Source organism: Camelus ferus, chromosome 26, assembly GCF_009834535.1.
Source record: "Camelus ferus isolate YT-003-E chromosome 26, BCGSAC_Cfer_1.0, whole genome shotgun sequence".
NCBI classification, from domain to species: Eukaryota; Metazoa; Chordata; class Mammalia; order Artiodactyla; family Camelidae; genus Camelus; species Camelus ferus.
The window spans coordinates 17,898,741-17,915,136 of NC_045721.1; the positions used below are offsets into that span (position 1 = coordinate 17,898,741).

General features: G+C 42.2%; 1 protein-coding gene across 4 annotated transcripts in view; it reads left to right on the forward strand.

The window, feature by feature from the left end:
- The window catches only part of CENPU (centromere protein U), a 32,526-nt gene that overhangs the window by 14,057 nt on the left and 2,073 nt on the right, over positions 1 to 16,396 (forward strand). For 2 of the 4 annotated variants that reach the window (XM_032468422.1, XM_014561680.2), the window contains exons 4-12: positions 1,073 to 1,178; positions 4,199 to 4,259; positions 4,739 to 4,975; positions 8,244 to 8,310; positions 9,454 to 9,562; positions 11,739 to 11,817; positions 12,039 to 12,086; positions 13,126 to 13,187; positions 14,961 to 15,117. In XM_032468422.1, the coding sequence (XP_032324313.1) occupies positions 1,073 to 1,178; positions 4,199 to 4,259; positions 4,739 to 4,975; positions 8,244 to 8,310; positions 9,454 to 9,562; positions 11,739 to 11,817; positions 12,039 to 12,086; positions 13,126 to 13,187; positions 14,961 to 15,117 (926 nt within the window). Of the gene's footprint in view, positions 1 to 1,072; positions 1,179 to 4,198; positions 4,260 to 4,738; positions 4,976 to 8,243; positions 8,311 to 9,453; positions 9,563 to 11,738; positions 11,818 to 12,038; positions 13,022 to 13,125; positions 13,188 to 14,960; positions 15,118 to 16,396 lie in introns of those variants that run through there. The other 2 variants (XR_004315323.1, XM_032468423.1) reach the window with 2 other exon arrangements.

The following is a 16,396-nucleotide window of genomic DNA, read 5'->3' on the forward strand; positions in this document are numbered from 1 at the left end:
TAAAGCTTCAGTCTGTAAAAAGTGTGGTATCCGCAAAGTGTGAGGACGAGGTCTGCCTGTATCTTCAAAGAAGTGTCTGCTCAGATCCTTTACTCATTTTTAAGTTGGGTTATTTATCGCTTTATTGTTGAGTAGTAAAAGTCCAGCTTGTACGAGATTCAGAATTGGTCTAGTTTTCTGTTTTTCCCTTGCCATGCACAGAAGTGAAGTAAATAAACCCCTTTGCCTAGTTGAGGCGAGTACAAAGTATATTTCTAACTTTAAAATTGAGTAGCTGCTCTGTGCACTGTACAAGCAGCTGTCTACCTGCACACACGTTAAGCGTGTGCACTGGCCTGCAGTCTGAGCACAAAGAGATGGTTGCTTGGCTCTTACCAGGCGCCCCTCCTCCCCGCAAGGTCTCCACCCCGCCGTGAGCCCGCCGGGGTGCTGGGGCCTCTCCTGGGACTCCTGTCTCCTCAGCAGGTGGGAGCACCCTCATCCTCTTAGCAGCTCCTTTCTGGGTCTTTCCACCAAGGCCATTTGGTCTCCTCTCCTTTCTCTTCTTCATTCCGAGTTAACTTTCCGCTTAGCTACAGGCTGTAGCAGTGCAGAGGAAAGGGGAGAGGAGGCACTGGGGACTCTCCGCAAAGGGCCATCCGTCAACCGTGTTGAGAGCCCGCCCTGCGCCAGGCACTCTGGGGGGTGACAGTCGGGGGAGCAGGCCAGGTACTCCAAACCTGAGAGTTGACAGTTAATGCAGCCGCCTCGCAGGTACACGTGTGACACGCCACCGGGCGGGGAGAGAGAGTGCCAGACCTCCTGTTATCGCCCAGCTCGTTAAAAAGCTTCCACATGATATACGAGCACAGTACGGTTCTAAGTGGTGACTGTGCATGTAGTTATGGGTGAAATGGTTTACACTTTTTGCCGTTGAGGTGTGAGATCAGAAGTAGCCTGTGTAATTGGTTTGGGTTTTGTTAGCCATTTAAACAAAGGTTGCTTTGTACTCCGATGTAAAGGAACAAACTTGAATATGGCCCAGACAGCCAGACTTCTAAAGTTGCCCTTTTTTCAAAAAAACCTTTTGTAGACCCTCCTTTACACAGCACTGCTATATATGCTGATGAAGAGGAATTCTCCAAACACTGCGGGTCGTCGCTGCCCTCAACTCTGCCAGGAAAAGAAGCAAAAAGAAGGTATGAGCGTGTCTCCAGCAGACGTTTATTCGTGGTTAGTGGGGTTTCTGAGATGTTCTTTAAGAAAGAAGCTTATAAAACTAAGCTTTATAAAGATCTTTTGAGCCAGCTTATGTTTTTCCTCAAGAGAACTTGGACATAAAAGAATTAATTTTTCAGTAATTGACATTACTTATAATCACTGTAACTGACACCTGATTATTCCTAGAGAGACGCCAGTCAAGGTGGTTTAGCGTTGAGGTAAAACGAGGAGGGCAAAGAGTTTATGAGCACAGCATTTTACAGGTGATTGTTGACAGGTTCCCTGTAACTTACAGATTACCTTGCAGCAAGAGAGATGTTTTCTAGTGCAGAACAGAATAGGGGAGACAGGCTGATAATCACAAAGGAGATGGAGTCTGTTGGAAATTTCAGCTGTGTTGTCTCTAAGGAGATTTGGTTTGAGTTTGACAGATTTATGGGAAGGCGTGGGTCAGGTAAGTCGGGTAAAAACCACTGCCCAGAGACAACCCACCTAATGAAGGCTCCTCAGTGGCTGTGGTGCTAATGATGAGTTACTAGCTAGAGCAAACCCTTTACTAGGTAATAGGCCAGTTCTAGTTACTGGCTATATTTTGACAGTAACAAAACGGTATTTTTGAAACGTTCCCCACTGGGGCAGAAATCGAGATCCGGTGTCTCTGAGGGTCTCTGCCGTGGGGAAGCCTTATGGTACTTGGTTGTTTGGGAGACTAGTTTTTCTATGAGATGTTATTGAACATGGGTAACAAAAGCCAAATATTTGGAAAAACACACACTTCATTTTAAACAGTGGTGGCTGTAATTTTTCAAGAACTTTTTGAATAGGCAACACATTTGCATGGTTTAAAAATATAAAATGGTTAATAACAGAGGCTTTGTCTCCTCTGAGCCGTCTCCCAGCTCCTGCACCCACTTCCTCCGTCTCCCCCCCATTAACCTCTCACATGGCTTCTTCACAGTTTCCTTGTGACACTGAAGTTCCACTTGAGTTCTAACCTTCCTTGAGGAGGCAGGACACCTTGCTCCCTGCCTTCCCCACGTCCTGCGTCTTGGAGACCTTCCACGTCAGCGCGTGGGGGGCTTTCTCATCCCTCCCGCAGGTGCGGGGGTTCTCAAGTGTGGCCATCCCCGCGTTTACGTCCCCGGTCCTGTACGGACAGGCGGTTGGGTTGTTTCCCGTCTTCTGCTGTCACCAGTTCCTGGTACATATGTATTCCACACACGTGCCTCTGTTTCTAGAGGATGTATGTTTAAAGGAAATCCTGGGTCAAACCAAATGTGCGTTTTAATTTTTATAGTTATTGCCAGATTCCGACCAGAATGGCATCAAACTTGGAGTTTTGCCAGGGTTGCCAGTGTGGTGGTGTTCAGACTAGTTCTGGTTTGTATTTTTCTTGTGATTGAGTTGAGTGGCATCTCTTCATACTTTTTTTTTCCCTTCCAGTTTTATTGAGATATATTTTGACATACAGCACTGTATACTTTGGGGGGGGGGTAATTAGGTTTATTTATTTATTTTAATGGAGGTACTGGGGACTGAACCCAGGAACTCATGCTTGCTAGGCACTCTCTCTACCACTGAGCTCTACCCTCCCCGCCGCATCCCTTCACATATTTTCAAAGTTCTTGAATTTCTTTCTGCAAACTCTTTAGATCCTTTTTCCATTTTTCTAGAATTTGTCATTTTCTTCCTGACTTCTGTGACTTCATTTAGACATTAGTGAAATTTACCCTATTTGTCAGACACCTCCTGGCTTGTGTAAATGGATTGATGATCGTGCCACTGAGTAAGATAGGCAGACCTAGGAGATGGGTAACCCCTATCACCATGAAGCAATCATGAACTTGGTGCTCAGAAGTCAGGACTGTTGTGTACTTGGGTCTGGTGCCCAGAGGAGAGGGCTGAGCTGGACTTCACACCGAAGTGGTTCGATACAGGAGGTGTGGGGCTGTGGGCACGGGTGAGTGCTCACAGCGAGAGACAATGGCCTGGGAGAAGGCAGGACCAGAGGCCAACCCGCAAGAAAACCCAGCATCTACTGTTCAGGTGGAGGAGAAGGAGCTGGCAAAAGAGGGAGAAGACCAGTGGCTAGAAGGGAAAGAGGGAAACCAGAAGAGGGTGTGTTCATGGGAGTGGTGAGGGGAGGGAATGAGTGTTGTCAGGAGGATCAGATGCAGTTGAGAAGCAAGTCAGGGAAAGCCTGAACACACACATTGCGTTTAACAGTGTGGATGTTCAGTCATCTTGGTTTTGGGGGTTAATAAGGCCAAACAAAAAACATTTGGGTGAGTTAGACAGGGTTTGTGTATGGATACAGAAGGAAGTCTGGGCAGAAAAGAGCAGTGTTTTCGGAACTCAAGTGTCATAACCATCATCTCTGTCCTGATCCCCCAGCCGTGTGTCCCCATGTCCTCTGTCCAGTGCTTGCGAAGCCATCATTCTGCACTGTCTATGCCTTCCTACCAGACAGTGAACCCCTTAAAGGAAGGCTCCTAATTTTTCAAGTCATTTTATTCCCTGTACTCTGCACTTTGTGGTTAGTGTTAAATATTTGTTGTATTAAATTGCATGAAATAAGTGAAAGAACTCTCATCAGAAGTTTAGGGTTTTTGTTTTGTTTTTTTTTTTTTCCTTTTCAAAGGACCAAAGAAGGTAGGGCCTTTTATATCTGCTAAGGCTGGGCCTGCTCTCTGCAGACTAGCACAGATGATGGCCCGTACACCTGGGGCAGCGACAGGGAGGAAGGAGCGGTCCTCCGACAGGACCGCAGCGTGCTGCAGTGGGACACTCATGTGCCTGCTGGCGTCAGACCAGGGTGGCCTTGGTGAGGGTGATGACCCGTGACCCTGGGAAGGCGCAGGCCCGGCCGTGCGGGACAAGTGGGAAAGCTCCTTGTTAAATCAACCTTGTTTTCATGTTGGATGAGCAACTTTTAGGAGATATATGTGAATATAAATGAAATGTGTGCAAAATACTGATGGTTTGTTCTTTGGTACAGTTCAGGCACTTCTGAAACTGAAGCAAGTCAAAACGAGTCCGTAAGAATTAGTGCAAAAAAGGTATGTAGCTGTATTCTCCCTTCTATCTTAATCTGCAAGATACTTCATATCCTGTTTAGACTGGATGCAAGCAGAGGAAATGTTCTGTGAAACATTTCATATTCTGTTTGTATGTAAATAGAGAAAATACTCTGTAGCAACGTTTTTCATAAGAATATTATGTTTTAGAAGATACTTTTGAAATGAAAAGTGACATGTTTTTTACCTCAAATCTCTACGTACCCTGTCAGTTTTCATAGCGTTCACGTAATGTGTCTAGACTGTGATTTACAGACGCAGAGTGATTTGTTGGGAGTATTGGTCTGGAGCTCCTTAATCTGAGTTTCTCGTCCTGCCCAGTAGTCAACGTTGCCGTCTTCCTGTGTGGTCAGTCTTGCAGTTCAGAGATGAGGAACGTGGACTTTATAGTTAGTGACTCACACGGTAGGGATGGTAAGCATTTGTGTTTTCTAAACAGTAATGCTGTTTTCTTGACACAGCCAAGAAGAAAGCTCAGGCCCATTAGTGACGAATCTGAAAGCACTGAAGAAGGTGATGTAAGGAGAAAAGTTAAACCAGCAGGGAAGGTCAGCTCACAGCGACGTGAGGCTGCTTCGGCCACCGCTGCTTCCGAGCTTTCAGAGAAACCGGCTGGATCAGTCATTCCTAAAAAGACAGGACCCCTTGGTGCCGAGTCCTCTGTTGAAAAAGAGACCCTGGCAGCAGCAAGTCAGCCGGTAAGAGGGGCTGCCGTCCACGCAGAGCAGAAGTTGACTGAAAAATATTTTCTCTTTCCTTCACTTCTTTTAAAAAATAAGTTTTATAATTTTCTTATTATAAAAATATGTCTATTTTAGAAAATTTGGAAGGTATGGAAAAGAAGATAAAATCACCTACAATTCCATCACCCAGGGGGGTGAGTATAGCTCAGTGGTAGAGCACATGCTTAGCATGCGTGAGGTCCTGGGTTCAATCCCCTGTACCTGCATTAAAAAATTTTTTTAAATAAAGACTGTGTCCTTCCTCTGGGGCTTAAAAAAAAAAATCTATCACCCAAAACTAACCACCACGTTTTTTGGTCCATACTCTTCAGTCCTTTCACTGAGCTTGTCTCACCCTAAGTGGGACCACTTAGGTGTCAGCGAGTATTCTGCATACATTTTAATGAATGTGTGACATATTCATGAATATGCCATAGTTTAATCTGGTATTAATGAACAACTGCAATTTTAAAAAATGTGAGTGCTTTGATGAATTTTTTTCTGACTAAATCTTTGCACATCTTGGCTCATTTCCTTAGGAAAAAAATTGCTACAATAAGATTTCTGGGTCATAAGTGTTCTGTCTATGATTCTTGACATATAATATTTTTTAATCAAGCTTTTAATATGTCAGCACCTTGATTTTGGCCCACTGAAATGGATTTCAGACATCTGAACTCCAGAACTGTCAGAGAAGAAATTTCTGTCGGCCACCAAGTTGTGGTAATTCATTATAGCAGCCACAGGAAACGTAAACCACCACCCAGGGACTTTTCCTTTTCAGTAGCGTGCTTTTGGGTTTTACAGTTTGTAGAATTTCCTTTTTTTTCAGTTTCTATACACCATGCAATGACTTTTCCTTTTTAGTAATGTGCTTTTGGGTTCTACAATTTCTAGAATTTCCTTTTTTTAATTGGCTGAGATTCCCTAAGACCATCCTTTCCTTCTTTAGACATATTTATGATAGCTGCTTTAAAGTCTTTGTTTTCCAAGTCTAGTACAGTCAGGTCTCTGTATCTGCAGGTTCCACACCCACAGATTCGACCAACTGCAATTAGACAATATTCAGATAAGTTCCAGAAAGCAAGAGTTGAAATTGCCCTGCACCAGGAACTATTTACGTAGCATTTACATTGTATTCACAGCTACTTACGTAGTATTTACATCGCGTTAGGTATTATAAGTACTCTAGAGATGATTTAAAGTATACGGGAGGATGTGCGTAGGTTATATGCAAATAGCACCATTTTATATGAGACTTGCACATCAGCAGATTGTGGTACCTGTGGGGGATCCTAGAGCCATCTTCCTTGGATACGAGGGACGACTGTATCCGGGTTTACTTCAGGGTCAGTTTCTTTTGAGTACTTTCTGTCTTAACTATAGGTCACTTTTTTCATGTGGTATTTTTAATCTAGTACTTTTTAATTGTGCTTTGAACGCTATTGTTGATGGGTTGTTGAGATTTTGAATTCTGTTTTGTTCTGACTGTTGACTTCCGTTCTAGTGTGTGGCTTGACTGTCGGCTGGTCATCTTGAACTTGTGTAGGTGTGGTGTTAGCCTTTGTCAGCGTCGGTGTGGGGGAAGCCCAGGGTGTCTCCCAGGCCTCTCTCACTCTGGGAGGGACTCGGCTTCTGTATTCGTGTTCAGTTGCTGCAAAACAAAATACCACAAACTTTGTGACTTCAAACAACATACATTTATATCTCACAGTTTCTGTGGGTCAGATGTCCAGGCGTGCCTTGGCTGGATTCTGCTCAGGGTCTCACAAGGCTGAAGTCAAGGTGCTCTCCACGGCGGAAACCTCATCCAAGACTCGGTCCTCATCTACCAAGCTGTTGGTAGAATCTAATCCTGGCCGTCGTAGGCCTGAGGTTCTTGTGTGTCCGATCCAAGCTGGGGGTCTCTCTCAGCTCCTCGAGCCTGCCCTCAGGCCCTGGTCTAGCGGCCCTCCCACAGTAGGGCAGCTGACATCTGCAAAGCTAGCCGGAGTCTCTCCGCTCCACTGCCGTGCGTCTTACGTAATGTGACGGAATCAAGGGAGTAACTACCCCATCCTGTTCACAGGAGCCTCCCACACTCCGGGAGGGAATTACTCAGGTCATCGGGAGTCATATTTTGGCCTCCATAGCCTTCATTCTCTGCCTCCCTGGTGCGTCTGGCCAGAGACGGGTTTCAGGCTCTGTTAGGGTGGGTCTAGAGCAGGCCTCACTCCAGGCCAGCGCTTCTCAACCCTTTTTCATTGTTGTCCTCCCTAAGACGAGCGTTCCTAGACATTTTCTCCTAATCACCCCCCTCGTTAAGTTTTAATACACGTGTATGTGTGTATGTACTTGGTTCTCTGGAGGGTCGGAATCCATGGTGGTATCCAAGAGTTTTTGGCAGGTCCCCGTTGGGAACAGTTTCACCCTGAGCGAGACGGCATGGCCTGAAGGGCAGTTCTCACTTCTAAACTGTGGTCTTTCCGCAGTGTAGCTTGGCTGCGTAGACAGGTGCTAACTAGCTGTTAATGAGGCCTCTGCATTTTCTACATCCGGTTTCCCCCGGAATTTTCTGTCCTTTACTATGTCTTGTGTATGTTCTGAATCCCGTGGTAGCCGCACTGCACTGCACTCCGTGGAGCCTCACTCTGCACATATGGAGGTGGCAGGGACTTTCGGGGAACCCCCCCGCCCCCCGCACTTGTGGTGTTCCCTGGGAGCTGATTCCAGGTGTGTCGGCTGCTGTCCTCCGGTGTCTGCCGCCTCGACAGAGCAGGGCTCCTTTCTCCGCTTGGACGGGCTGGGCCGCTGTCTGAGGCTGTCCCCAGGCGGGAGGGAGGGGGACCTCCACAGGACTCACCTTCTGATCCCCCCGTCTTTCTTCGCCTGTTGTCCAGTGCCACCCCCGACCCCACTTTATGTTTGCTTACTGCGAGAAAGCTAGTTCAGAAGCTGTTACTTCGTCACAGCTTGGAGCAGAAATTGAGCTGATTCCACACATAATTATCTTAAATAATAAAAGTGTAATTTCCCCCAAGGCACACAATTTTTTTTAGTTTTTATTTTGAGGCAGTTTAATTTTTTCAATGTTTCTTTATATTTTAGGTAATTTATATAATTAATATTTTAGCTTCAGAGGAAGAGAATTGTGGCTAATATATTGATGGACAGTGTCTGATAATACTATCTTCTTAATTCTCATGTTTTAAGAAACTTCTCTTGAATAAAAATCTTCGTTTTTTTTGTTTTGTTTTGTTTTAAGAAAACTCAGGAAAAGAAGATGTTTCATGGCAAAAGGAAGAAACCAAGAAGTGAAGCCACAGACTTGGGTACAGAATAGCGTTTTATACATAGTCAATAATGCAGGAATTTCAGTTTTTAAAATATATTTCTTAATTTGATAAAGTACTAAATTTAAGTATATAAAATGCCACTTTAAAAAATTAAAAATATGTGACTTTGAAGAAACTGATTTTTCCAGCATCTATCATGAAAATTTTCAACATACAACAAAGGTGAAAGAATTTTACAAAATATGTTCATACACCTGCTACCTAGATTTTACTATTGAAGTTGATTATACTTGCCTTAGCACCTATCCATGAATCCATTAATTAACTAATCCATTAATGGATCCATAATCTATTTTATCCATTTGCCTATTTTAATTTTTTGTCACATATGTACACTTTTCACACATCACATAGCATGTACTCTTTTATTTGAGGCTACTTTCGCTCAGCATAACTTTTTTGAGACTCATCCATGTTATTTTGCATTTTTATTGTCACGGAATTTATTGGAAAATGGGAGGAAAAATAAACCATTTTCTCTCTTTCCTTCAGTTCTTTTAAAAGATAAGTTTTATGTTTGTCTTATTATAAAAATGCTTATTTTAGAAAACTCAGAAGGTATGGAAAGGAGGATTAAAATCACTTACAGTTCCATCACCCAGAAGTAACCACCATGTGTTTTGGGCCATACTCTCCAACCCTTTTACTGAGCTTTTCTCACCCTAAGTGGGATCATATCCTTGCCAGTCAAGTATTCTGCATATAATTTTAATAAATGTGTAATATTTCATTCATGAAGATACCAGAATTTAATCTCCTTTTATATTACTACAGCCATCTAAATCAATACACTCAGTAACCTTTATGTATTCTAGAAGGGGGTGGCCTGTCAGGTAGATTAAAACTAAGAAAATAGTTAACAAAGATCTCAGCCACCAGCAGCGCTGGGTAACAGCGGCCTGTAAAGTAAAGACGCAGCAAGGTAACCGAGAGGCAGCTTGCGCAGCTTGCGTGGCGCTGGGAGAGGGAGGCGGGAGCACGCCTCCTCCTGGGCGCTTCCTCACGAACTCCGCCTCCAGCGAGTGGGTGGAACCGTTTGTTGCAGGCTTTCAGAACCCCGGACCTGGAACTAAATTGCTGATAATCACAATACTGAATTGACTTACCCTAACGTTCTAGATACTTCCGACTGTGTACCGATTTGGTGTTTAAAAGAAAAGAAAACCAGTGACATCACGGAGTTAGATGTTGTTTTGTCTGCATTTGAGAACATCTTCCTAGACTATAAGTAAGTTTCTTTTTTAAATGTTTGTATATATATTTTTTTATTGAAGTAGAGTCCGTGTACAGTGTTGTGTCAGTTTCTGGTGTACACACAGCACAGTGCTTCAGCCATACGTGCACACACATACATTCGTTTTCATGTTCTCTTTCACCCTAAGTTACTGCAAGACACTGAATACAGTTCCCTGTGCTGTGCAGTAGGAACCTGACATTGGGATTTACGTGCCTCATGAACTCCCCTTGAAGCAGCACTTCCGCTCACCCCACAGCTTTTGATGTGTCGCATTTCATTATCAGCTTTACATGTTTTACATTTCCATTATAATGTCTTTAATTCTGTGAATTATTTAGTAGTATGTTTTTGTATGTCCAGATATGTGATATTGAATTTATATTTCTGTATTAACCTATCTTAAATAGTTCTGGTCAAATTTCAAGGACTGGCGATACCTATTTTTGAAATATTGAGGCTTCCTTTATGGCCCAGCACATAATCTATGGGAAATCTCTAGTGAGTGGGTCTGTATGTAGAATCTCTCATTATTGGATCTATGTAAAATCAGTATTATTCAATTTTTCCTGGTACTTCTATCAATTTATGTTATTTATATAGAGATTATTTTATTAGGACATCATGTTTAAAATTGCTTTTAGACTTAACATTTTATCTTTATGTAGTGACCTTTTCCATTCCTAAAAATGCTTTTTTTAATCTTAAAATCTATTTTATCTGTTAACATGTTACTAGATATCTTTTGCTAGTATTTGCCAGATTTTATATTTTCTTTTACTTCCAACCTTTCTCACCTTGAACTTTATCTCTTAGAAAATGTTTTTAAAATCCAATGTGTCCCGTCTTTGAATTTCAACTGTGGACTTTAGTCCAGTTACATTTATTTTAATTATCAGTATACGGAGGAAGGTACTGATACATTATTTATTAAAAATTTTTGTTTTGTTATTTTTAATCCTATATAACTTATAAAGAAAAAATTTGTAACCCCACCAGTAAGATTGGAACTTTGGCAAACTCAGAATCTCTTGGTCTTCTCTTCCTTCCCTGCCCCAAGCCCCATCATGTTACTGTACCCAGACACTTTAATTCTTGGAGAAGGGCTATCACCGTTGATAAGTAATGGCTTCTCTTACCTGTTTCAATGTGTCTGTTCTTGACCTTGAACCTGCTGGGGTACTGCAACTTCGTAATTGGTTTCTATTAGAATTAAAGTTCTCATAAAGGCTTTTGGGGCCATCTATAGCTGTTAAGTTGGTTTCCCTGTGGGGGAATGAGGTCTGGGGCTTCCTATTCCACCATCTTCTGACGTCACTAGAAGTACTTTTCAACACCTGTTTATTGGATGGGAACGTATACAAAAATCTGTTCAGAATTGCAGGCCTTCTCTCATGTGCTTAGCGTCTGAAGGATTAGCCCATGGGCTTAACCCCCTTCTCCTGGGTGACTTTTCCTCATGGATTTGCCCCAAGAAAAAAATACGACAAACTGTAACTTATACAAGAGATTTACTCTCAGTTAAAAGCGCACTTGGCTTTACAGAATACTGTGCCGAGGCAGAGCAGGGGTCTAGCTGCTGCCCTGGCGGAGCATCTGCTGCTGCTGCGGTCACTGCAGGCCTGCCGTCCGGCTGCGTGAGCCAGGCCGGGGGACTGGGCCCCTTTCTCCCTGATGACAGGGACCACGACCAGCTTCTTTGTTTGGGTCAACTTTATATTGAAGAACTGTTGGCTTCTTGCTACTTACATGATCATGGGTTAGTCCAAATGAGTCACACAGTTACTTCTCCAGGTGTCTTGGGGTGGGAGGAAGGGGTGAAAGTCTGCTGGCCAGTGGGTCAGGCAGCAGGCAGACTGGGCTTGGCTGTAAACACTGCTTTCCACGTGGCTTGGTGTCACCTGTAGATGAGGTCAGTGTTGGGGAGTGCTGACCACATATGTGCAGGTTTAGGGGGAAATGGTTCCTGTTTTTTCTTTTGCTGAGATGTTCCCAGTATTTTTTTAAATCTGAGTAAGGGCTGCAAGCTGACGTGCCATCTTAGATAATCAAAATGGCGTATACCAAATTGTGTGTGTCTGTGGATGTGCTAAACATGTGAAACACCCCTTCTGAAATTCTTTATGTAATACCAGGTTTGACTTTGTTTTTTTTTTTAATTGTGCTACAGACAAAAAATAGAATCTAGACTCTGTAAGGAAGCCATCAACAAATTTCATTCCACTTTGAAAGAAGAACTCATCAAAATGGTAAGTTGGCTGACATAAATTTGTTGGTCTAAGTATTTTTTTACTAATCCTGAGGCAGCATACCATCATCTTAGGAAAGCTTGCGTTTGCTGGCAATGTGGTAAAGAATGCATCAGAACTATCCATATTTCACACATTTTTAAACAAGATGTTCTATTTTGTGAACTGATAAACATTTAATTTTGGAAAATGCATGTGAATATTTATTTTATTTTGTGTAGCTTAAGGAAGTCCAGATGTTGAAAACTCTGAAAAGGAAGAACACTAAGGTAAATCACTTGTGTGATTAGTAGAACACAAACATATGTATAGTTAAGTGAAGCCTGACTCTGGGTTTATGACCTTCAGAGTTTGTAAAAGGTATTTTCTCTGTAGTCAGGCTGACTTGATCTAGTGATTGATCAGGGGAGTGCTATTCATGCCAGCTGAGGAATGTGGGTCCCAGCTGGCCTGAAAATGGCTACCAAGCCTCGGATGACCAGTGACATGGAGAAGTGTTAAGTGATGTACATTTCTTTCATGGATGTCAGAAACAAAGCCTTTCAGACTAAAAACTGCCTCATTGGGAAGAATACTGGGTTAAGGGTCAGGAGACTTCCTTTCTTGTCCTTGTTCACTGTACTTCAGTGCACTGTACACCACCAGGTGTGCAAGGAGAAGCGAGCCTGGCACGTGAGGCCCTCCTTTCCCCTGTTCACTGGACCAGGTGACAGCTGATGCTCCGGTATGACTCCACGCGTAGGAGCTCCCCCTCTCCTTTACAACAGAAATGGGCTTGAAATGCTTGCATTTTTCCTTCTGGAGACTTCATTATTTCTCAGTTTTAGTCTCTTGTTGGTCAGTCCTGCACTTATAAGTGAGAAGAGTATGAATGTCCAGCAGTGAAATACGAGGTTGTTACTGAGCATAATGGTTGAGATAATACAGTTTATTATATTGAAGTGTTCTTTTTACAGATTGTATCATGACGCTCCCCCGTGTCAATATTTTCCTTGTGTTCCTAGATAAAACCAAACCTCTGTGCTTTATAGCTCATCGGGCAGTAAAGAAAGGCCCTACTTCCTCTTCACAGTTGTCCCACAGTGGACGCCCCTTTGTTTCAGAGTTCCCTTTTCTCTTCCTTGCCAGCACATCTCACAGTTTGTAATCACATCCTGTTTGTATGTAATGTCTCTCTTCCCTATCAGACCAAAGTTCCATGATGGTAAGAATGGGGTTTGTTTTGTTTCCCATTGTATTTCCAACACCTGGTACAGGGCAGTGCTCAAATACTTACAAAATTAACAAAGAAACTGTTGTGTCACTCAGATGATTTCACATATCGAAAAGAAAAGGCAGCGTTTGATTGAAGTCCAGGATGAACTGCTTCGGTAAGATAATACCAAAGTCCTCTTTGCAGACTTACTTAGAAGGATTTAGATTGTCACGTGAGGCTAGTAAAACTTGCTGCTGTGTTGCATTTAAATCCCAGGTTTTCTTTGAGCTTGGAAGTTCAGTGAAGGCAGGTTATGCTGCCAAGTTGAGAAGCTTTTGGCAAAGGAGAATTCAGAACTCATTTATCCACCATCAGATTTCTCAGTTCTGGCCTGAGAGGCAGCCAGATTAGAGACTTAATGCCACAGACTCTAGAACTAGACTGTCTGGGTTTGAATCCAGGCTTTGCCACTTACTGGCTGTGCAACCTTGGTCAGGTTACTTAACCTCTCGGTGCCTCAGGCTGCTCATTTGTAAAAGCGTAATGATAACTACACCTCATAGGATGGATAAACATACAGAAAGTGCCTCCAGTGACTGGCCTGCAGTAGGTGTTGTACTAAGTGTTAATAGTGTGTGTTACAGTTGTTGAAACATACACCTTGGCAAGGCACTCACGTGAACCCATCCCCAAGTGCTGGGCCGGGAGAGCTCCACCAGGCTGTGTGTGTGGTCTGGCGGGGAAGACTGGAGCGCACTACATCACCAGCTACCTCCCTGGGCGGTCCTCCACACGGACATGACCGCTGGGTGAGCCGGGCAGTTGGCAGGGAAGCAGCAGCAGAATAAGCAGCATCAGATGTGCTCTCTGCTCTTAAGGAGTTTTAAAATAGCTTGAGAAAGTGGTATTATCAGAAAAGACAGCCTATAATTAAGTACTAAGTTTTAAAGACAAGACTGCCATAGACATTTATAAGCGGGAGAAACTGGTTGTCTGGTGTACTGGTTTCCAAATCTAGGCTGGGGACTGGTGCTGACCCACAATAAAGCTCTCGCTGACTCAGGCCAAAATAAGAAAATTAAAGATAACGATGATAGGGAGCTTTGTGAAGTGTGAGCTGTTCGTGCTGGGCACGTGCTGAGTGCTCCACATGCTAACTCATTAACCATCATAACCCTGTGAGGTGGGTTATTATGGATGTATAATAAGACTGTAATCAGACTCGACGTGTCTTAGAGATCAGCTTCTTTTGTTCCTTTTCCAGATAGAATTTTAGAAGTTGAGAAGCCTATTTTGAAAAGGCACAGAAAGAAAGAAACGCAGGATATCGTAATTGTAACTTTACGTGTGAAACCCTAAGGCCCGGGGCAGTAACTTAGCAGAGCCACCTGCCTGGGAGGTGGGGGACCCAGGACCTGGTGTTCATAACTTTGTGTTTTATAGGTTAAGAAAGAAAAAGCAGGTTGCCCAAGGTCACACGTTTTCATCCAGGCGCTGTGGTAGTTCTTCCACTGGTTTTATTGGACCTTGGAAATGGACAAAACTTCAACAAGAGGAAGGAGCAGCGGGAAGGCTTTTGTCCATCCTTCTGCTGTTTAACTGCAATGCCTATCTCTGCCTGAGGCTCTAAAATGTTCACCCAAGTATATGTTTTAATTCATTCTAGTTCCCAAGACCCTAAAAACAACATGACACATTTTAGGATACATAAGGCATATTCTTTTGTGGGCTTCATTGCACGTCATACTTCAGAGTTTTCCCCATAATTTAAATTGAAATCTAGTATCTTTTTCACATTCATATAACCTCAGAGCCCAAGATATCTCAAACCATCTAGTCCACTCCCCCGGTTTCCTTACTGCATTCAGTATACTTACATATTCCATCGCATAGACTGTTGTTAGACTTTGTCATTTATTTTGAGGAAAACATTTTCTGTTTGTTTTAGGTTAGAACCAGAGCTGAAACAACTACAAATAAAGTATGATGAACTTAAGGAGAGAAAATCTTCCCTTAGGAATGCAGCATATTTCTTGTCTAACCTAAAACAGCTTCATCAAGATTATTCAGATATTCAAGAGAAAGAACCAAATGTAAAGGAAACGGTAACTTCCATTTTTACTTATCACTGTGCTTCAGAAGATAGTGTATTTGCATGCTAAAGTACCAGTTTATTAAAACCTTTGTAGTTGCTTCTGATTTTTGCTGCAGATTTTACTACTGTTATGATAACCAGCTCAGATTAATAGAAATGTTTTAAACAGGAAAAAATTACATACTTGTATACCATAATTTTATATAAAATATACAATGTACACATAGACTTATTCTTAAGTTCAATTTTAGAAGTAAAGGTTTTTACACTGATCTAAAAGTTAATTCTCCTGAGACTGAGGTTTTTAAAAAATTTTCTGTGACAGTACCCAACTGGTCTAAAGCTTATCTGGAGTTGGGGATTTGGTTACTAGGAGAAATTACAACAATAATAATAATGGTTAAATTTGAACAATGATAATCCTGGTTGAATTTGAACATAACTTTGGTGAGAACTAGATTTAGTGACTGCCGTGTTTGGAATATGTGCCTCTTACTGCATACATCTTGGACTTCTACTGTAGTGTCTGTCTGTTTTGCTTTAGAGAGTGTAGATATTGGGGTATATGTCTTAACTCTTCCTAAACTAAAAATCTAGCACCAAATGTTAGTTCTCCTCCCTGAGAGCAGGTGTCCTATGGTAGTGCCAACACATTAGGCTCTCAAATACTTGTTAAACAGAATTGCCTAATTGGTAGATGATATTCTGGGAAAATTCATTATGTGGGTGGTAGAGCTTTTCTGCTCCATTTTATTTTAAAGAAAACCACCTTGAAAACATATTAGACAGCATTCACCCTTAAATAAAATTTGCACCATTAAGTTTTAATTTCAAAATCATGAGTTTTCTATTTTATGTTGGATTGGTATTTAATTGTCTTTAGTTATTAAGGACATTTGGGTTGGCAGCTTGTAAGACATTTAATTAATTTTCCCAATAAGTAATTGTTTCTAGATGATGGATTTTTTTCTCATGAATTTTTATGGGCCTAGTGTTCTCAACTGCAGTAAAAGTAAATCTACCATATCATTTTCTGTGATTAAAATAGGTATTGAGATCAAGCAGACATCACAGAGCTCTAGCTGACTTGCCCCAAATCAAGTCTTGACCTGTCCCAGGGAACGACTTTGCTTTAAATAATTCAGATGCTGCAGTTCTTTGAACTAACTGGGCTTCTGGTCAAGCTTTATCATTTGTCCTAAGGAAATGGATCAAAACCAATTTCCTCAAAAAAAAAAAAAATTGACAACTGATTAATGAAAAGCCAAATTAACATTGGCATTTGTTAT